Here is a 21,580-nt window from a genome sequence, read left to right as displayed (position 1 = left end):
TTGCAGCAATTTCCACTCTTTTTTAACCCTCCAGAACAATCCAAGATGAAATTAAATAATGATTGTTAGCACCGTACAACACATGGTATGCTTGGAACTGAGGTATTGTAGTTTTTAAGTTATAACTATAGTGAAAAAAACCCATAATTATGAAAAGAAAGTTAATATTAAGTAGTAAGTATAATTTTTAAATAATAATTTTGACAAAATTAATAAATATATAATAAATTTTTTCCTCATACAAGTGTAATATCAGATCAACTTAAGTTTCAAACTACAATAATTAGTGTTTATCAAATAATTTAATACGATAGTTTTTAAACTATAATTACCCAACCTTAATCTCAAACAAGCTTATAGTCTCCCTGCCCCACTTGAAAAAGAAAACAACATGATGCAAAAAGCCCTCATGAACTACAAGGTCCAATTTGCCAGCGTGTAAGCTCTCAAAAGGACAATAAAAACCAAAGAAAGGCGGACCATGGTTCCTCATAGAAGAGATGGAGGAGATATTCAACAGAGTTTCAAAGGCATATGTTGATGATTGAACCTGTATTTTGCAATATGGCTTAGTAAAATTAAAAAACAGATAGGGATGACACGAGTGGTGAATTAAAAAAAAAAAGTGGCACTCTGAAAGCAAGCTGAATTGGCCTTCTAAACTATTGTAAGATTTCTTTTCCACAAATCACCTATACAATTGATCATATCTAGAATCATTCTACAGCTCTAATTATCCTTGAACCAAACATAAACAAAATAACAACTCAGATATAAAAACATCAGAACGTATGCAACAACAATAACTTCTACCAACTGAACTGTGGAACAATACAGAAAAAGAGCGAAAAAAAAATGCAGAGAGAACTTACGGAACATGAATAAATTACAGACAGTATAATGTCAGGATTCGACCACAAAAGTTTATTGTTCATGCAACAGTAGCTTCACTTGCTGTACAAACTAACGGTCCCAACCAGAGGGCCTCCGCCTTTCTCGAGGTCTATCTCTGGAGCTACAAAGTCAAACAATAAATAATCTAATTAGCACCAAAGCTAAGTTTATTAGAAATAAACACCACATAATAATAAATGAAAGTAAAGCCCTGAAAGGGAACCTTTCCGAGTTCTTCTGATGGGCGCTTTCCCCATAATTTACACGAGAGCTATTCACTCCAGAGACAGGACTGAAGGAGCTGGTTGTCTGAGTTCCACTCATTTCTCCACCGATTGAACCTCCTGATACAAATCCAGTTAAGCCCGTTGTCTGAGTTCCATTTACATCTCCACCAATTGAACCACCAGACACAAATCCACGTAGTGCTGGTCGCTTGTTGGCATATGCGCTTGCACTGTTGTTGAAGCCTTCACTTGGAGTGTTAGATGATGCAGCAACAAAGTTACTCCTGAATTGTGTCATCATTCCTGTCTTCAGTGAATTAACAGCAGCAGACCGACTTGGGACACTTTGAGATGAAGTATTATTGGATTCTGGAGTATATCCTATACCCAGACCAAAATCAACTCCACGCACACCTCGACCAGCACCACCCCTTCCTTTTCCCTTCTTCCCACCTGCACAAGACATTACGCATCATGTAAGGAATTGAATTGGCCTTTCAGAGGTTTGGCCAAAAATAGTTAAGGCAGCGGGAAATTCACTACTCTGATATGGGTTACATGCTTATTTCTGGACAGGAGATTAAAAAACAAATTTGGTCTCCACAGTTTCAGGGATGGTCATACTAAATAAGAAACGGTTGAAGGTGTTGCTGAAAGCACCTCTAACAGAATAATATAACCATACCTCCTTTTCTTGCATCACGCTTGGACCTGAACCTCCCATCCTAATGATTTACAAGCAAAATGTCACTCTATAAACATGATATTGCGCATATCTATTAAACGTATAATCTCTTGCAAACATTTATAGCTATCAAAAGTATCAAAACAGAAAGCTATTGGAACGAGTACACATTTAAAGCATAACATAAAACATAAAACACAAATACCACCACAGGGTCAATAAATTATCATGGTTGCACACAGTGGTCAAGCCACCTTGAACAGCAGGACACCCTGGCCCCACTAACAAATAAAAAATAAAAAATAATCTATGTACTTTCAACTCTTAAAATAGTAGATTCTTCTATTGTAAACAACAGCCTGCCAAATAAGCATTCTGCTCACACCACTGGTAACACATACAACAGAGTTCGGATAATTGTTTTTGGCATTTCAAGTTCCCAGTCATTCTTTGCCAAAATCCAAAAAAAAAAATTGCACAGAAGTTCCCAACTTAAGGGTTTTTATTTTTATTTTTTTCATTTCTCATTTTTTTAACTAACCATACAAATTGGATTAGAGCATGGTTTATCTGGGAATGATGTTTAGCACCTAAATTTAGACTTTATGAGATCCAAACAGAAGAATCACACGCATTAATGCCACTGAAATGTGTTAGACATACAATACAGCTATATCAAGCAAAATTACCTTCATAGCAAGATCCATCAGTTCCATGGAGACATTCTGACCAGCAGCAATCAAACTATTAACCAATTCACCTGCAAACCTTGCCTCTTTCTGAGTTACAAGAGTATAAGCAGTCCCATCTTTGTCACCAGCACGACCTGTCCTACCAATACGATGAACATGCATGTCCATATCTCGCGCAATGTCAAAATTTACCACAGACTTAATCGACTTGATGTCAAGACCACGAGCAGCAACATCAGTTGCAATAAGCACATGGTAGACCCCAGATTTGAATTTTTGCAAAATTTCCATCCTAGATGCCTGATCTTTATCACCGTGAAGAGCTGCTGCCTTAAACCCCTTCTGAGCCAACTGAGATTCAATCTCATCCACAGTGGTTTTTTTGGAAGCAAAAACTAAAACATCACCATCGTCAATCATTCCAGGTAGCTTTTCAAGAAGCCAAGGCAACTTCTCTGCGTCGGAAGGAATAACATGAACAACCTGAGTTATATCCTCGTTAGCCATTCCTACCTCCCCAACAGTAACTCTTACAGGATCAGAAAGAATTTCCCTAGCTAACTTTTCGACTTTGCGAGGCATTGTTGCCGAAAAGAGCAATGTCTGGCGGTCTGGCCTTATTTGACCAACTATGGACCTTATCTGTGGCTCAAATCCAAGGTCAAACATACGATCAGCCTCATCAAGCACCAAATAAGTCACTCTCGACATTGTTAGAGCCTTCATCTTTAGCATATCTATCAGTCTCCCAGGTGTGGCAATGACTATCTCACATCCTGCCTTGAGTTCTTTGAACTGATCAAGTTTGGACATTCCACCATAGACAGCAGAGACACGTATCCCATGTGATTTTGCAAATTTCTTAGTCTCCAAGTATATTTGGTGTGCTAACTCCCTAGTAGGTGCACATATCACACCAATTGGGCCCTCCTCCTTCTGAAGCTCAGGCTGATCCATTATATGGACAATCATGGGAAGCACAAAAGCAGCAGTTTTACCAGATCCAGTTTTTGCTATACCAATTATGTCTCTACCAGAGAGGATGATTGGTAACGCTTGGCACTGTATTGATGTGGGCTTTTCATACCCTTGCTTTGATATAGCATGCATTAGTTGTGTTGAAAAACCACAGTCTTCAAATGTCTTAACTGGTCTTGGGACATCAAAACCAGAGACTCGAATAGCCAGGCTCTTCTTATATTCCATAACATCTTGCTCGCTCATGCCTAGAGAGGAAAATTAAGGAATTTAGAATTAGATCAGAACACAAGGATAGATAAGCAATATTAAGGCACTATAATTTTAATCCAATACTATAGAGATCACTTGAATTTGCATGCTATTTTACTCTATAACCTTGTAGTCGCTCATAATAGTGCATAAATTAGTGCCTGTGAAAATAGTATAAATTCTGAGTTCTCCAACTTATGCATTGGATTCACACAGCTTTACCATAAAAAATAAAATAAATAAAAATGAAAAATAAAGAAAGTTCGGTAGAAATTACTCTAGGCTATGATCAGCTTCACAGCATTCAGCTATAGAATTGAAATTACATCCCATTAAAGATATATTCACCAGAAATCAAAAAGTCGACACTAGCTTCTTCAAATATTAAAGTAATTGAAAATAAAGAATAAATGAAATCAGCACAGTGAACGAATGAGCGGCAAAGAAGATAAGCATCATCGCCAGCGTGTTTATAGAACGCCCAAAGATTGAAACCTTAACCGAAGAAAATACCTGAAATTGACGCACTGTCTTGGTAAAAGTCCTTATTGAAGGGCTCGTAATCAATCAAACTATGATCCAGTGCAGGAATCGGCTCAATTTTCTTCTTCTCAACTACCACCGGATTATCATCGGAATCATAATCCAACATCCCCGCATCAACGGCTTTTGCTGCAGCGTAAACCTCCTCATCGGAATCATACCCCGCACGCAGCGCGTCCGCCGCCAAAGTAAGCCCTACGTCCTTCTTCGCCATCAAGAAACTCTCCATCGGATCCTCCTCGTCGTCGTCTTTATATCTCTCTAACTTTTCCTTGGGCTTCGGCGGCGGCGCGGCTCTCATCTCCTCGTGTATCCCTTCCATGAAGGCGTCCAGAGGGTCAATTTCTTCTTTTTCAGCACCATTCCCAGTGTCGTTAGCAGCCTTGGCGGCATCATTATCTTCGTAATCGATATTGTCAAGGTCAGTATCTTCATAATTGTCGTGGCTGTAGCGACTTGAGGGAGGGACGTAGAGACGTTGCGGGGCTTGAGATTGCTCAAAACTGTAGGATGTTTGGCGGTTTATATTGAATCCTTCGAATCCAAATTTTCTCTTCGTCATGTCTAGTGATTACTAGATGCAAAATTGAAAACCCTAATTACTTGTTGAGTTTGGGATTTTGGTGATTGTAATTTTCAAAATATCCAGTGAGGGTTTTCTGTGGTCTGCTAAAATTGCGCACTCAAAAAGAGATAATGGGGATTTTGTTCGCCCCCCCATAATGAATAGAGTGGTGCTATTAACACCCCTTAGATATCCTCAAAACACCCCTTTCTTTATGTAATTATACTTAAGGATAAATGTATGATTCTAATCAAATGATTCCTTAATTTTCATCTATTAAATTATTTCTAATTATACTTAAGGATAAATGTATGATTCTAATCAAATGATTCCTTAATTTTCATCTATTAAATTATTTCTATTGAAATAATTTTTAATTCTTATCCTATCTTTATAAATTCATTATTCTCTGTTGTACTTTAAAAAATTAATGGTTTCTCATACTTAAAATTTATTTTTGAATTAAAATAAAAATATATTTATTTCAAATCAATGATTAGCATTATAAGATTTATTACCTAGAAATTTGATTTGTATGGAGGATACATGTATTTGAGCAAGAGTGTAGGAGAAAATTTCATTTTGTTTTAAATGTGAGGAATCTGAACAATGGAGGGTTAAGAGGAAAAGGAATTTTTTTTATATTTAAAACTTCAATTTAAAAAAGGGATTCATAAGAAATTCGATGGGGGTATTAAAGGTCCACTCTAATGAATGAGAGGCCTGCGGTCCAGCTTTTAGAGTACCCAAACCCATCTAGTAATCTTTTTTTCAATTAAAGCCCAAAGAGCAGAATGTTTGTTTGGGCTGCATGTAAAAGAAATTTCCATGTGCAAATACCTAAAGACTAAACAGGGGTGACATTGGACCCTTAATTTATTTTGTCAACTCTCACTTTTTAATTAACATTATTTATTTCATAATAATTATTCTTAATGAAAAAAATAAATATTTTTTTCTCTCTCAAATTCTCAATAATTTAACTTTTTATCTTTCACGTCTCTCTCATTTTTTAATTGATTCATAATTTGAATTAAATATTAACTCCTAATCAAATCCTGAATTGGAATTAAACAAAATGTTAAATTCTCATATAATATCAAAACCAATATTATCAACAACAACCAAACCCTCCACTTAATTATAAAGTTTAAGAAACTCAACATTGAAGCTTATCATATATCGATGGAGGTGATAGATTGACAATAAAGAAGATAGGCACTAGTGGTGGTAGACTGGTGGTGATGGTGATGTTGATGAAGTGGTGGGAGTGACTATTATACATTTAGGTCTAGTGGCGAAGCTAGCATCATTTTTTTGGGTGGGCTAGATTTTAAAAAAAAATGAAATTTACTTCTCAAAAAATTTGTTTTATACAAATGAAATTAAGCACACTATATAAACAAAAATCTAACCATAAAACTGCAAAAATCTAATTATAAAACTATAAAAATATAATGTAAATAAGAAAAATATTATCAAATAGTAGATTTGTTTTTTTATTTTTTTATAAATGTTAATAAAATAAATTTATAAATTTTTTTTTTCAAAAAGTAGCCCGGGTTAGCTCACCTTTACCTTCGCCTTTGCTTAGGTCCCATTTGAGATTGTTTTTGAAAAACTCAAAACTGATCTTAAAAAACTAAAAATTAATTTTTGTGTTTGATAAATTTCTTTAGAAATCAATTTGGCAAAATCACCTGACGTATAGCTTTTCAATTTTGAAAATTAATTTTATACATAATAAATTTCATATATATCTTCATATGTATTATAAAAATTGATAATTATCATTACTAGTTAGAAAATAAAATTACTAAATTTAAAGAGATTATTACTATTACCAATTATATTGAGATAACAAGCTAAAAAAATATAATTAATAATGTAAAATATCTATTTTAGTTGTCAATTATTGGATATACATAATAAAAAAATATTATATATATATATATATATATGTGTGTGTGTGTGTGTGTGTGTATAAATTAGTTTTATTTATTATTATATCTAATTTAGTCATTTCCATTCTTTTAGTACTTTAAGAGTAAGATTTATTAAACAAGTACACTTACTTTTAAAACTGAGAGGAGTTAGCTAATTCTTTTTATAGGTGATTATTTATACATCACAGCTAATAATAATTATTTTAAAAGTTACAATATTACCAAATTAGCTCTTATACAAATAAAAATGACACTCAAGCAGCTGTTTAATTAATGGGACATTTTGAGTTTCCTATTGGAGAATCTAAAATGAGGAATTATATACCTAAAAAATTAAAATATAAAATTTGTATGAAAAAATAAAAATAATATGCACATAACGCATCATTCATTCTATAAAACTATTTTATTAAACTTGTGATAGGTAAAATTGAATAGAGTGTTACTAATTAAGGTAATGACTCCATTATATTTTATCTCAATTTTATAAATGCATCATTACTCTTCTAAAAAAAAGTATCCTTATTGATAGGAACAGGGAGGGTTAACTCATTTAATACATATGTTTTCGTTTTTAATTTTCAATTATGTGGTTAGCTAGCTGTCATTTTAACTGTCATTTTAACTGTCATTTTAATGCATATGTTTTAGTTTAGGGTTAAGGACTTTGAAATCATAGTTGGGCCTTAATAAAATATCTTTGACAATTTAATCATATTATTAAATCTTGGCCTTAAATTACAAAAATCAGACTCAAAGTTGCAATAGAAATAGTATATATTATAACTTCGTTGCAATCTTTTAACAAGTTTTATTGGGAGTGTGAATTTTTATACTATTAACATAATTATTAGGACGGACCAACTTGGTGGCTGGACCAGGTTATACCCAACCTAACTCAAAAGAAATTTCTTTAACTTTTATGTAAGAATAAAGTTTTTTTATTTTTCTAAAATAGGTCTCGAAGTAAATTTCTTCTAAATAATTAAAATACCCTTTAGGGCCTAATCACTCTTTCGTATTGAGAGTTAACAGCTTTGTTAAAAAAATTAGGATCTTTTTCTTGTCTTACGTTAACTTTATAATCTAGTAAAAAAATTAGTTTCATTACAAATAAAGTCAAAACTAAATACAAAACTCAGTTTTAACCACCTATTAAAAAATGAGAGGTAAGGAAAAAAAAAAAGATAAAAAAATGATCATTGTTCTTATAAAAAAAAAAGCAATTTGGCAGTTTTATTAGAGTAAGAGTAAATATATTTTATTTAGAGCGAGTTCATTATTGATGTAATATCTAATGTATGTGTTTTTTAACTCTTGTTTATGCATCGATGTCAAACCAAAATACCCACTAAGCATTAGCTCGCCCTGAAAGAAGATGATCCAACCATATCTTCCATTGTGGCTACTATTTTATGACTGCACTGCAATCATTAGCCTTGTCTTCCTCATCCCCTCCCCCACGATGTATAATTTAATCCAATTGACCAAAAATCTCGGGGTCCACTGGTGATAATTTAAATATGCATCCAACATGACTAAAAAAATAAAATTCTCATTAATAAGGCTTGAGGTCTTAGTTTATCTCGTGACAACTTTCTGTTGCTAATATGTCAACACATATAAGGTCAAACTTCTATCTGTTGTGAAGTTATGGAGTATATTTTGTGACAACTTTCCATTGCCAATATGTCAATACAATAGGGTCAAACTTCTTTTTGTTGTGAAATAATTTACATTCTTTTATACAAAGCAGAATTAATAGTACAGAAAACATTAAATGTCATTTTAGTACCGGATCACGTCATCACAATTAACTTACTCTCTAATCGAAGTGTGATTAGATTTCTTTTTAATCTAAACAATTCAATGAGATTTTTAATAACACGTTAAGTGAGATTAGATGATGTGCTAATCCAAACGACTCTTCCAAAAAAATTTTGATATATGATTAGATGATGTGTTATTCCAAACGACTCTTCTAAAGAAATTTTGATATATAACTCAAAGAGAATTACAAAAGAGGAGTTTTTATACAATAATTGAAGCTGAAATTAAAATTACGAAGATAACAACAAAATCTTTCTATTTATAATAGGGTTAATCCACTTCCATTAGTTAACTTAAAAATAGAACCTAATATCACAATTATTATAGAAATAAAAGATTAAAATACAAACCATAATTGACTCTAATTAAAATAAAATAAAAAATTAAAAGACCCTAAATAGCAAAATTCTAAGATTCCAAAATAACATCTAATATCAGAAATGTTGTTCAGTGTCGTGATCAAATTATTTATTCCAACGAAAATCAGCTGTGGGCTGAAAAGTCGTGGGTGCCAATAGAGGTGCCATTAAGTTTACACAAAGTTTAGGTGCTCGGTAACATGATCCGACTGACGATAGTTGACACCAATGGTGCTTGACAAACAAACATCATACTTGGACGTGCGATATTGGCATCAAGTAAATCACGACACTGGCTAGCCATAAGTAAGAACACTCCGGTTTTTCAAATAAATAAGTAAAATAAAATAAAATAAAATTCAAGAGGATATGGAGACGTGTGTCTAGTAATTATTTTCCTTTAACATATTATTCATGAGTAATAATAAAATAATTAAAAGTCGGATTAGTTTTAAGAAGCTCAAAAGAGTTTTTGAAAATTTTAAAGTTAATTTTAGTGTTTAGTAGACTTTTTTTAAAAATCTCCTTTTACAATTCACTCATCCTATAATAATTTTGAAAAGTAAGGAAATAATAGTTTTTCAAAATTTACAATTCTATATATATCCTCAATATATTATAAAAATATAAAATTATCCTTATTCAATTAAGAAATAAAATTATTAATTTTAAAAAGATTATGATTATTACCAATTCTAATGAGACTAGAAAATAAAATTAACAAATTAAAAAATTTATTTTAGCTATCAAATATTATATATAAAAAATTAAAAATATTATATACATATGTTTATAAATGTGCAAATAAATTTTAAATTTTATTCAATATTATGTCTATTTTAGTCATTTATATTCTTATAGCAGTTCAACATTAAGATTTTCCAAACACATGCGATTACTTTTAAAATTTACATACTCTTAAAATTAAATTTTAACTAATATTTAACTATTCTATTCATAGCTGAGTATTTGTATAGTACAACTAACAATAATTATTTTAAAAATTACAACATTACCAAATTGGTCCTAAATATATTTGAAGAGACTAGCATACAGTAAAATTTCGATGAATTAATATTCAATAAATTAATAAGCACAATTAAATAATAAATTTTGTTAGACCTGAATTGAGATGGTTAATTAATAATTCAATAAATTTATAAAATAACAATTTAAAAAAATTATTATTTTCCTATAGGTCCCATCAACTACATAAATTAAGAATTGCCTAATTTTAAAACTAACTGCATATAATATGTCTATATAATTTTGGTAAAATATATTTTGAGTGTTTGACTGCTTCTTGAAATTGATATCATCTCTAACTTTTTATGATTCATAAAGAAATTCTGGTCAATATTATCATTTAAAAACAATAAATTGTTTATTGTGATATTGTTTTGAGTATTTCTTTGTGTGAAACAGATTTTATAGTCGAACTATTATCTCTGACATGGAAAAATAAAAAATGTACAAAATATCTTATTATTACCAATGTAAGATAACTAATTATTATTAAAAAATATATAATAAGTACTAGATCAAGATAAATCATTACTATAGACGTAATCATAATTTCTAAAATAAAAATATTTTCATGAATTAATAGTTTATTAATTTATCGATTAATTAATATTTAATAAATTAATATATTTTTTATAATTTCAAAATTATTAATTTATCAAGATTTTTGCTGCATTTAATTTTTGATTGGAGGATGGCTCTTCTTTTTAATGTTAATTCACTGGCATGTTTGTGTTGTGAATTGATTGATGGTTATGTGATTGGGGGGAGAACAACCAAATCTCACACATAACAGAAGGGGGACACGTCTCTTGTTTATAGAACACGTTGCTTTAATTTCATGGTTTCGTTGATTACAATATTTAGTAGTTCTCTATTTCGTTAACCAATATATATATAAAATTCAAAATAAAATCAGAATACTTAAAGGGATCTTAAATTTCTTTAACTTTTCTGGATGGATTCAATTAATCAAGTTGATCCATTACGTGAAGTTTTCATCTGTGATATCAGTAATAACCATAGACGAAGACGATCAAACTTCTTTCGGTTTTTTTTTTTTAATTTATTAGAAGACGACCAAACTTAAAACAGAAAATTCTCCAAGACGAATGAAGCGCAGGAAAATGACAGTAGCGTAGAGGCCCCCAATATAATCCGATTCGAAAATCGGTTGTTGCTCAGTTGGTATTGCGACTATTTGACATCGTTGTCGTGTAGCAAACTACCATTTTCCGTCTCTTGCCCACTCGCCATCTACACGTACATGTGGAACTTGTTTCCATATTTTGCCAATATGCTGCCTCGTTACTTTATTTTCGAAACGTCATTAATTAAAAGTTTTGCTTCGGTGGCGATCTCCAACGAGATTCATGGCCGTGGCTCGTGCCACGTGAATTCGCGCGCGCGTGTGTATATATAAATTTGTGTATTTTATAAGCAATAGTAAATAAAACATAAAATCTAAAATTACACGAAAGGGACTGGGGCCGTGTATCCCCGTTCGTAATTGCCTGTGATTTATTTTAAGATTTATCCAAAACTTAAAAATGTTTTTCCATAAAATCTACCCAATCAAAACATGCCAAAATCGTATCACTATTATTGTTATTATTATTACGTGGTCTCAACTGGGGGCATGACAAGGCGATAACGTCTTTATTTAGCAGATTTGCTTTCTTTTCTTTTCTTTTCTTTTCTATCATCCGATTTATTTTTATATTTTTTAAGGAAAAGTATATGCTCTACTGCCGGCAACATCGGACGGCCTAGATATTAGATTCTTGGCTGTCCACGGAAGAAATACATGGTACCACTTCAGCGTATCTACTCACTCACTGCAAGCACCTGAACTGCCGAAGCAGCGACCACTTTTTCTCCCTTTTGGTGTTGGTGCCGTTAATTTAATTTGTTCTTTTCCGTTAACGGCGCACGCTGCCATAATTAAAGAGCCTGTGCCTGTACGCTTCTTCGCTGCTCACATCAAAAGTAAAGAAAAGCAAAATATAAATAAAAATAATTTTAAAACACCAAAATTAAACAATAAAAATATTTTCCAAAAACAAAAACCGAGACTCCAAGGCTACTGCTACTGTACCAAAAAGCTTCTCCAGTACATGAACCAGAGTAAAACCAACAATATCGCTTCAATTGATTTCTCTCGCTCAGCTCCTAGCTCAATATCTTCAAAACTCAAAACTAGGATTCATTTCAACTGAGTGAATCATGGCAGTTTTAGCGTTGAGTCATTTTCTCAAAGTTGTTATTTTAAAGGCGAAATCTCGGCCTTTCGATCCTCCTTCAGTGGCTGTTAGAGACGTGCTGTGCTTATAGTCTCGCGTTTGTCTTCGTGTCTTATGCGCATTTAGGTGTGGTCTGATCTCGCCGTTGATTTATTTGAAATCTCACAGATCTAAAGCATTTGGGTTAATCAACGGCGTCGGTGATGTCGGTGCTCACAGTTTCGGATACCACCGGTAATCTTATATCTTCATACGTTTTACCATTTTTTTTTTTTATAAGAGCTTTACCATTTTGTTATTTCGCCTAAATTGAGCTATTGCACTGTTTTGTAATGTTGGTTTGGAAGCTAAGAAATTGCAGGAGACAAAAAAGTGATTAGAATCGGTAGCTAAAAAAACTGGAATTTGAGGTTTGCTAAATTATGGTAGTTACTATTAGAATATAAAATTTTGAATTCTTAGTTTGTAGAATTTCAGAGTTAGGAACATAACTTATTGCGCTTTCTAATAATTTCTCAGCAATTAGGATTTCTTGATTTAATTGTTTGAGCTGCGGAGCATTTGCTGGGTATGTCTGAGTGTCTTCCTCGCAGAAGTTTTAGAATCTTTTACCTTGCTTTCTTGGTTCTGTTTTTATTTTGATATTTAATCATAGGTGTGTTGAGGCTGTCGATCTACTGAGTTTTGATAGTAATTAAGGTTTATATTACCTATTGTCTCTCAATTTGTTTGTTTGCAGAGAAATGTCAGTAGAATAAATGAAATTAAAACTTCAGGTAGCATGTTTCATCCCTATTATTTTAGAAAGCAAATTAATTTTAGTTCAGATGATTAATGCAAGCTCTTATACTTTTTTTTTTTTTCATTTTCTAGGCCCCGTAAACTGATACATGCACACACATGAAAACTTGTGGCAAAACAATTAATGTGATGGTTCACTCTTGTTGGGTTAAAAGACGTATGCATGCATACCTGGACTTGAACTGTGTTTGTTTAATTATTGTAACATGTTCTTGATAATATAAAAAGTCTGATTAATGTTGCTCTATTTTCGCGAAATTCTATTTGTGTTGGTCAATTGAATATTTTCCAAATATTGATTGCAGGATTATTGAAAAAGGCCCAATATTTGTTGCCAGAAATTTTGTTCATTTTATGTAGCATTGTTATCTTCACTGATGCCAATTTAGCTGACAATCTACTCAAGGAAACATCCGTATCTCCATCTCAAGCACCTTTGGTTGCCCCAGCTATTCCTGATCTGCCCCTGCCAGCCAATCTGCCACTGTTTCGTAGATCACGAAGAAAACATTTGTTGCCTCATGGTGCTCCCGCTCATCCTCCTTTCTGTGGCCCCCACATTACTTCTAGGCAACCTCCTACTAGTTCAAGTTTGTCCAAACCATTAATGAAGAGGAGTGCCTTAGAGCCTCCCAGTGCTGGCTTGGCAAATATTTCACCAGCACAGTTCAGCACTGGTACAGTTCCTTCTGGTTTAGCTGAGCCACCTCTATCTCCCGACTCTTCCGGTAAGATGTATTCTAAGCAATTGTTTCATCACTTTTTTGTCTGTCTGTTATTGTTTTAGCGAAAGGCTTGCTGATCCACTGGCCTTCTGTTTCAATATTATATATGCTAACCAAAAATGATGGCAAATTATTTGTTCACACTGGTGTTCTTATCTTATTTTGCCAGATTGTTGCAAACCTGACACAGTGTTGAAACGAGCAAGTCATGGTTGTCACTGTGTGTATCCTATAAAGCTCGACCTTGTACTTTTAAATGTATCACAAAACCCAAATTGGAATCTTTTTCTAGAAGAATTAGCATCGCAGCTTGGTTTGCGAGTTTCTCAAATTGAGCTGATCAACTTTTATGTACTTAGCTTGTCACAATTAAACATATCAATGGACATTACTCCACATACGGGAATCAGTTTTTCTGCCAGTGATGCTTCTGCAATAAATTTTTCTCTTACCACACATAAGGTTCATTTCGACTCTACATTAGTGGGTGACTACAAGCTCCTTAATTTTACCTGGTTTGAGCCTCCTGCTCCATCTCAGGGTAAGATTTCACTCTGATCATTCATCAGGAAGAAGCATGGTTGATATTGCAAGACTTTTTGTAATGTGCTGACGGACACTTGTATTTGATGAATTATTATTATTATTTCGCTGATAACTCTCTCTGTGTTACTTGTAAATTATAGGTGGATTTTTATTTATGTTAATCTTGTTTTACTTATATTGATGAACCACGGTAAAGCTTTTCATCTGGTTTTGCAGCTCCTCTTGCTAGTTCACCACCTATGAAAGCACCAACACATCGAGCATCCCCTTCTTCGTCATCCAGTACCTCAAATAAAGGGAAACATTCAAATTTGATTCTTATATTTGGTATTGGTACTGGCCTACTGATCACTGCCATCATATCTGTGCTTATTATTTGTTCTTGTGCATTCCGTGGAAGGAAGAGTAAAGCCTCCCCTAAAGAAACTGGTATGTGTCTTAAATACAGGTCCATGCATTTTTGTGCTTTCTCTATGGTCTAATCTATGTGTTACCTCTCTGGTTATTTTGTTGATAGTTTTTACTAGACCTACTAAAACGGGTTGTTAGGTCATGTTCGTGTCGTGTTAAATTTAAGTTGACCCAAACATGACCTATTTAATAATCGTGACAAAATATTGAGACCCTAACCCGACACATAAAATAAATAGGTTACGCAATAACATGCTTAATATCTATATATTTCACAAGATATATACATGTGTGTGTGTGTGTGTGTGTGTGTGTGTGTGCGCGCGCGCGTATATACACATATATATGTATATATACATGTTTACTAATTTTTTACGCATTTACACTTACACTATTGAAGTTCTAAATCTGTTTAGAATTTTATATGTGAAACATCACGTATATTTTCACACCATAACACATCCTCCCCCAAAAAAAAATTGAAGAAGAAGAAGAGAGAATTATGTTCAATATTTGAGTTTTGATAAGAATCTACAAATTGATTTAGAATAGAAAATATAGTCATGTTAATAATCGGGTAAATGGGGCAATAACTTTAACCCTAACTTGACATGAAAAAAGAAAAAGAAAATTGCATTGACCCGAACCCGGCTCATTTAATAATCGTGTTAAATTTGATGACTCAAACTCATTTATTTGCATTGTACTTGTGTCAGGTAATCAGATCGTGTCAAATTTTGCGAACTCTAGTTTTTAATGCACAACATATAATTGTGAGCAGAAGTGAAAGCATGGACTAACTTTTTATAGCTACTCTTTGTAGTATGTTGTGGAGAAAAAATGGATAATAAGATAAATCATTGACTATATAATTTAGTAAAACTCTCACTTTACAGCTATATAAAATGGGCTGCCAAAGATTCTTCTTTCATATTCGTTATCAAAACTGTGTATTTATTGTAGCCTCGGGAAAGAAAAACCTCATACCAGGCATCCCTCTAATATTGAACAAAATTATTCGATTATTTTTCAAACATATTTAGAAAATGCTAGAAACATAGAAAATGGGACAAGTATTGCTCTGGATTTCAGTATGCAGCAAAATTTTTGCCTACTTGAACAAATACAAATTCAATATTGCCTTTATCATTCATTTCTGTAGCATCTCACAAAGTTCTGGTCAACTCTAGAAAAATTTGACTTTTCGCTGTTAATTCTCCATGATATATTACTTTTTGACACTTATAAGCCTAAGAACACTTCATCAGCTGATGAGAGGATTTTATTGTTTGCTATGAAAGAGAAATTGTATGTAATTCCAAACTAGAAAGATCATCCCCGCCCGTGAACAAGGAATTGGTTGATATTGCATAAGCCTATCATGAGTTTAATAACTTATCTTGTAGTTTGCTGCTTGTAAACTGCATCAAGGGGAGTTGGGTATGTTTAGCAACTATTTTGAAACATTAAGTTATCCTTACAGACAAGAGTAGCGGTTTACAAAGTAGGACTTGTTAGAGTTCAAATGTTTCATAACAACCAGTTTGATACTTGTTTATTCATTTTATTCTCTTGTTTCTCTTCCAGCAAAGCCACGGACTGCAGATGCAGTTACTTTGGGAGGATCCCTTCCCCACCCTACTAGTACACGATTTCTAGCCTACGAAGAACTTAAAGAAGCTACAAACAATTTCGAACCTGCAAGCATACTAGGAGAGGGTGGATTTGGGAGAGTTTTCAAGGGTGTATTGAGTGATGGTACAGCTGTAGCAATCAAGAGGCTTACTTGTGGAGGGCAACAAGGGGATAAAGAGTTCTTGGTGGAAGTGGAGATGCTTAGCAGGTTGCATCACCGCAATCTTGTGAAACTTGTGGGTTACTATAGCAGCCGTGATTCTTCACAGCACCTGCTTTGTTATGAGCTTGTTCCCAATGGAAGTTTAGAGTCTTGGCTCCATGGTAAATTGCTTTCTTTGTTGGTAGATGTGCTGGCATCTTTGATATTGTGCTTTTCACTTGATTTTTCCTGCCAGAATATTGAGCATCTGAGGAATAAAATTCTTTTTTAGATATCTTTTACCTGATACAAGGTTCTCAATGGTTTTGTTTTACCTCAGGTCCACTGGGAGTTAATTGTCATCTGGATTGGGAAACCAGAATGAAGATTGCACTTGATGCTGCAAGAGGACTCGCATACCTGCATGAGGACTCTCAACCATGTGTTATTCACAGAGATTTCAAGGCATCCAATATATTACTTGAGAATAACTTTCATGCCAAAGTAGCTGATTTTGGTCTTGCCAAACAGGCACCTGAAGGCAGGACAAATTACTTATCAACTCGGGTGATGGGCACGTTTGGGTTGGTTTCTTTCTCTAGTAATATGCATGATTTTTTAATTCCTTTTAAAACTCTCTGTATCAATATTGAATGGAATTCATTGACAGGTATGTAGCCCCCGAGTATGCTATGACTGGACATCTACTAGTAAAAAGTGATGTTTACAGCTATGGAGTTGTCCTTCTGGAGTTGCTGACTGGAAGGAAGCCTGTGGATATGTCGCAACCTTCTGGACAGGAGAACCTTGTCACTTGGGTTAGTATAGAACCATCAATTATCAGTCTTCTCATATTTATACATCACAGATCTTTGTTGGTTCAATTTTTGGTATATTGCTGTTACGCCTCTTTTAAAGATAACAACCTCTGTTTTTCACTTAACTAAATCATCTGGCAAAAAGTTAAACCAGTGGCTTATATTTTCAGGCCAGGCCAATTCTTAGAGACAAGGATCGGCTGGAAGAGCTAGCTGATCCAAGGCTTGGAGGAAAGTATCCAAAGGAAGATTTTATTCGGGTTTGCACCATTGCAGCTGCATGTGTTGCTCCTGAGGCAAACCAAAGGCCCACAATGGGTGAAGTGGTACAGTCACTTAAAATGGTACAGCGTGTCATAGAGTGTCAGGATCCCACACTAACATCTTCCAACAATCGGGCCAACCTGAGGCAATCATCAACTACATTTGACTCTGATGGGACATCTTCAATGTTCTCTTCTGGTCCTTACTCTGGTTTAAGCGCTTTTGATAACGACAATGTATCTCGAACAGCCGTTTTCTCTGAAGATCTTCATGAAGGTCGATAAACACTCAAAAAAGTAAGTTAACCAGAAACCTTAGTCTTTTGATGCCAGAAAACTGAAGGTGGGGAATTTCCCCAAATTGAAGTATGACGCACAGGATTTTTCCATTTTGTTTATCTCCACAGATTTCATAGGTTGTGTAATTGTGACGGGTGAGGACAACTGATGATCTTTTGTTACAACTAGTGGAGAACCACGGTTCAGTTTTCCCCTAGACAGTGGTTCTACATGTTGTATGGAATTTTGTATATATCTCCTGTAGCTTGTTTTATGGGATTGGCTTTCCTGGTTTTTTATTGATTTTTTCCCTATAGTCTCGTTCTATTATAAGAATTTCCACTCTTAGGTATGGCTAAATATGTGTCCGGTTCCGGGTTCGGCTCTCGGTTCCGGACTGGATACCATTTTCTTTGTGTACAAGACCCGAATATGAAGGACCCCCCCCCCCCCCCCCTTTTTTTTTTTTTTGCATCTGGGTCGAGGCCAAATTTTTGGGTTGCGGTTTTTAAACCTAAATAAGTGAATAAGGTTAAAAGAAATGAAAAAATCAAAATACAAATACATACCCAGATTCTAAAACATTCATTAACAAATACAAATTCTAAATATCAATATTTTTAAGCAATAAAACATTCAGAAATGTAAATCCATAACATAAGTCCACAATTCAAAGTTCAAATTTCAAACCACATGTCTAAAGTCTAAACTCTTCTTCATCATTTTCTATTCTACTTCGTTTGGCTGTAGCTCACTCATCACTCAAATGTTCTTGTAGAAAGTATTGCTTTCTGTGGAATTCCATCTAAAAGACATGCATAAATCATAAACACAAGAAACAAGACAACCATAAACCAATGAAGGAGTAGGCGAGTTGGTTACTAGTTGCAACAACGGTCTATGATGATGAACACAGCATCACAGCCATGATCAACTTCGTCCTATCAATGTTATTTTCTCCACAAGCAGTTGATGATGAACGTAGCGTTTTCAAACGTATCACAGCTCGACAAACGACGATTGTTGATAATGATGATGATGATGAATAGAGCTGTGAAGGTGGCGAGCACGGTGATTTGATTTGATTTGATCAGGAGACGAGCTGAAGAGAAAGGAAAATATTTGGCTTTGGTTTTTTGGCTGCAACAGCTGCGATATGTGGAAGTGAAATTAGGGCACTTTTTTGGGTTAATTTTTCTATTTATATTAAAAATAATTAAAAAACTTACTAAAATAAGATATCTCGATCCATGTTACAAAATTGCGGGTTCACCTAAATCTATCCTCAGACTTGGATACGTCTGGGTTAACAAAATTGAATCTAGATATTAGATTTATTTCACTCCGATAAGGGTTGAACCCAGCCTTGATTTTTTGGGTTCGTCTGGGGTCTAGGCTAGGTCCGGGTTAAGTTGTCATTCCTACTCTTAGCAAGTGTTTGCTTGTAGGATTAAAGAATCAGAATTCAAAATGAAAATAATTGATAGTATTTATTTGTTAAAGTAGAAGGTAGAATGGAAAAGAATTATGTGGGGCCCACATATTTTGAGTTAACTAATGGGAAATCAATTTCTACGAGGATGGGAAAACAATAAAGGATCTATTTGTAAATATTACAAAACTTCTACATGGAATAAAATGTAACAGTGACAAAACTTAATTGAGGGTAATTTGGGAATTATGAAAATTTAATGAAATAAAATAAAAATATATTATTATAATAGTAATAATAATAATAATTTATTAATGTCATTATTATTAATATTATTGATTTATTATTTATTATTATTGTTGAAATTAAAATTTATCAATTTATTATTATTATTATTAACAACAATAATTAATTATTATTATTGTTATTGTGAATAAAAATAATCACAATAATTAAAATATAAAATAATAATTATGACAATGGCTAATTAAGGACTTTCAAAAATTTATAATAATTTAACTCATTTTGATTTCAATTTCAAAATAAAGTAAATACATTAATAGTAATATAGTTCATTCTAATTCTGATTACTAGCGCTCAAGTAAATAACTTTTTTTTATTCCAACTCCTTATTTTGATTTTAGGTCATTGGAATTCTTATTTAGTAAACACACCTTTATTGGATTTTGGTTCTTCCTCTCAAATTTTGCTTTGGCATTTTCCTTTACCTCGTTCTAACCACCTTGTTAGCTAGCCCTTTCTTTTCAAACTGGGGAAAGTTGCAGTAGCAGAAGCAGAAAGAGGTTTATGCCAGAAGCTTGTTTAATTCAAACATATTTTTCGCTAGAGCTCTCCTTGCAATCCTTTCCAGCCACGACAGCTGCCACCTCCCACCTCAAAATACTACTGAAATAGACGTGCATAAACACAGAAATCTCGTAATGAAGATTTTAACATTTAGATTTATTTATTATTATTATTATTATTATTATGTTGTCTTGCATTTATGTTACAATTTATTGACATGTTACAACCAATAGTTTACTGGGAGAGTGTCTGCACTCTAATGTAATGTAGACCTGCGCTTGAATGCGAAAAACAACTTTGTATACTTTTTAAAGATTTTGCGGCAATCGATATGCAAATGAGACCTGCTGCCACCCCTTGCGGGTCTAGCTTTCACATGCTCCTTTTCATTTTAACTATTTATCTAATATCAATTATTATATTCAATACAAATCAAATATTATATTTATTTAATGTATTAATTTATGTTTATCTGATAAGTAAGAAAAGATGCTGACGCCCGCCGCAGACAATGATTTTTAATCAACTAATTTAAATATTAAAATATTTATTAAATTCATATAATATTTATTTAATATAAATATATAATAGTCATTTAATAATATAAAATCTTAAAAATACACAATATAATCCATACTCCACTGAACGCTAGTACAATATTATTAATACATTCTAATATAATACAATTAGTTATTATTCCGTACAGCCCAATATAACACGGCACACCAAACGCACTCTTCTAACATAATCGGCAGCCACACAAAGGACCTTCTTCACATGACGTCAGGATCTAAATCTTTTTTTGAGGAGGGAACAGTCTTTATGACCCTATCAATCGTATGGTTGGGTTGATATATTTGGTTCCTAAATTTTATGTTATAGTATTATGCAAAGATATAATGTTGTCACATTTTATTAAAATGAGAATAAAATTCAAAATTTAGAGACTGATATTATTACGTATTTGTTTAGTAAAATAATTATAATATACATGTGTGTGTAGAGTAAACGGAAAAAGCTCAGGAGTTTTTAATTATAAAAGTTCTTATAAAAGTGTTAACTAACAACGGACAAGAAGCTCTTTTCGGCATCGCGGTATTTATTTATAGAAGTGTTAACTAACAACGGGCGCTGGTTGAAGGAGGGCTTAAGTGGAAATGTGGAACGATACCAATGCTCCTGGAAGGAATTAATTAAAGGGAATTAGGTTATGGCTGTTCCACTTCCACTGGCATTTTAGATTTTACCGGGTCAAAACCTATCTATGTGGTTGCGTAAAACTTGCATGGAAACTTGTATTTCCATGCAAAACCATAATCAATTTGTTTATAACCCCACATCCTGGTTTGCTCCCATTACTGTGTCTCTCGCTCTAATTAGAGAGTAATAAAATTATATATATATCTATTGTGTTTCTAGTTTCACACTTCTGTTTTCCTCCCAGACTTGCAGAAGTGTGCAAGAATAATAATAAAAATTTAATA

The 21,580-nt window shown here is 33.2% G+C and overlaps 2 protein-coding genes across 3 annotated transcripts; one reads left to right on the top strand and one right to left on the bottom strand.

Annotated features, from left to right (window-relative positions):
• Window positions 1-355: 355 nt before the first annotated feature.
• Window positions 356-4,980, bottom strand: LOC18046407 (DEAD-box ATP-dependent RNA helicase 24). 2 transcript variants are annotated; one of them, XR_002906417.1, is made up of 6 exons: window positions 4,242-4,980; window positions 2,496-3,724; window positions 1,807-1,846; window positions 1,118-1,574; window positions 873-1,015; window positions 356-550 (listed from the first exon to the last, which is right to left on the bottom strand). XR_002906417.1 is itself a non-coding variant. In XM_006444451.2 (5 exons), exons 1-5 carry the CDS (start codon window positions 4,831-4,833, stop codon window positions 964-966), a joined length of 2,370 nt encoding a protein of 789 aa, XP_006444514.1. In that variant the 5' UTR covers window positions 4,834-4,980; the 3' UTR covers window positions 650-963. The 2 variants fall into 2 exon arrangements, 1 of the variants encoding a protein (XP_006444514.1); XM_006444451.2 differs by lacking the exon at window positions 356-550 and having other exon boundaries at window positions 650-1,015.
• A 7,047-nt stretch (window positions 4,981-12,027) lies between these two features.
• On the top strand, window positions 12,028-18,163 carry LOC18046406 (proline-rich receptor-like protein kinase PERK3). Its single transcript, XM_006444449.2, has 8 exons — window positions 12,028-12,471; window positions 13,344-13,766; window positions 13,933-14,304; window positions 14,526-14,738; window positions 16,308-16,679; window positions 16,838-17,081; window positions 17,168-17,315; window positions 17,486-18,163. Exons 1-8 carry the CDS (start codon window positions 12,441-12,443, stop codon window positions 17,861-17,863), a joined length of 2,181 nt encoding a protein of 726 aa, XP_006444512.1. The 5' UTR covers window positions 12,028-12,440; the 3' UTR covers window positions 17,864-18,163.
• The last annotated feature ends 3,417 nt before the right edge of the window (window positions 18,164-21,580 follow it).

The sequence above is a fragment of the Citrus clementina genome, unplaced genomic scaffold (assembly GCF_000493195.1).
Source record: "Citrus clementina cultivar Clemenules unplaced genomic scaffold, Citrus_clementina_v1.0 scaffold_3, whole genome shotgun sequence".
NCBI lineage: Eukaryota > Viridiplantae > Streptophyta > Magnoliopsida > Sapindales > Rutaceae > Citrus > Citrus x clementina.
The sequence above is the reverse complement of the archived record's forward strand: the minus strand, read 5'-3'. Positions and strand labels throughout refer to the sequence as shown.

Bases quoted from the DNA above. Each gene is read 5' to 3' on its own strand.
- LOC18046407 (XM_006444451.2), bottom strand. From the start codon at position 4,833: ATGACGAAGAGAAAATTTGGATTCGAAGGATTCAATATAAACCGCCAA. The intron at 3,725-4,241 runs GTATTTTCTTCG...TTTCCTCTCTAG, and splicing joins AGACAGTGCGTCAATTTCAG to GCATGAGCGAGCAAGATGTT. The intron at 1,016-1,117 runs GTTCCCTTTCAG...TTGACTTTGTAG, and splicing joins CATCAGAAGAACTCGGAAAG to CTCCAGAGATAGACCTCGAG.
- LOC18046406 (XM_006444449.2), top strand. From the start codon at position 12,441: ATGTCGGTGCTCACAGTTTCGGATACCACCG. The intron at 13,767-13,932 runs GTAAGATGTATT...TTATTTTGCCAG, and splicing joins TCTATCTCCCGACTCTTCCG to ATTGTTGCAAACCTGACACA. The intron at 17,082-17,167 runs GTTGGTTTCTTT...ATTCATTGACAG, and splicing joins CGGGTGATGGGCACGTTTGG to GTATGTAGCCCCCGAGTATG.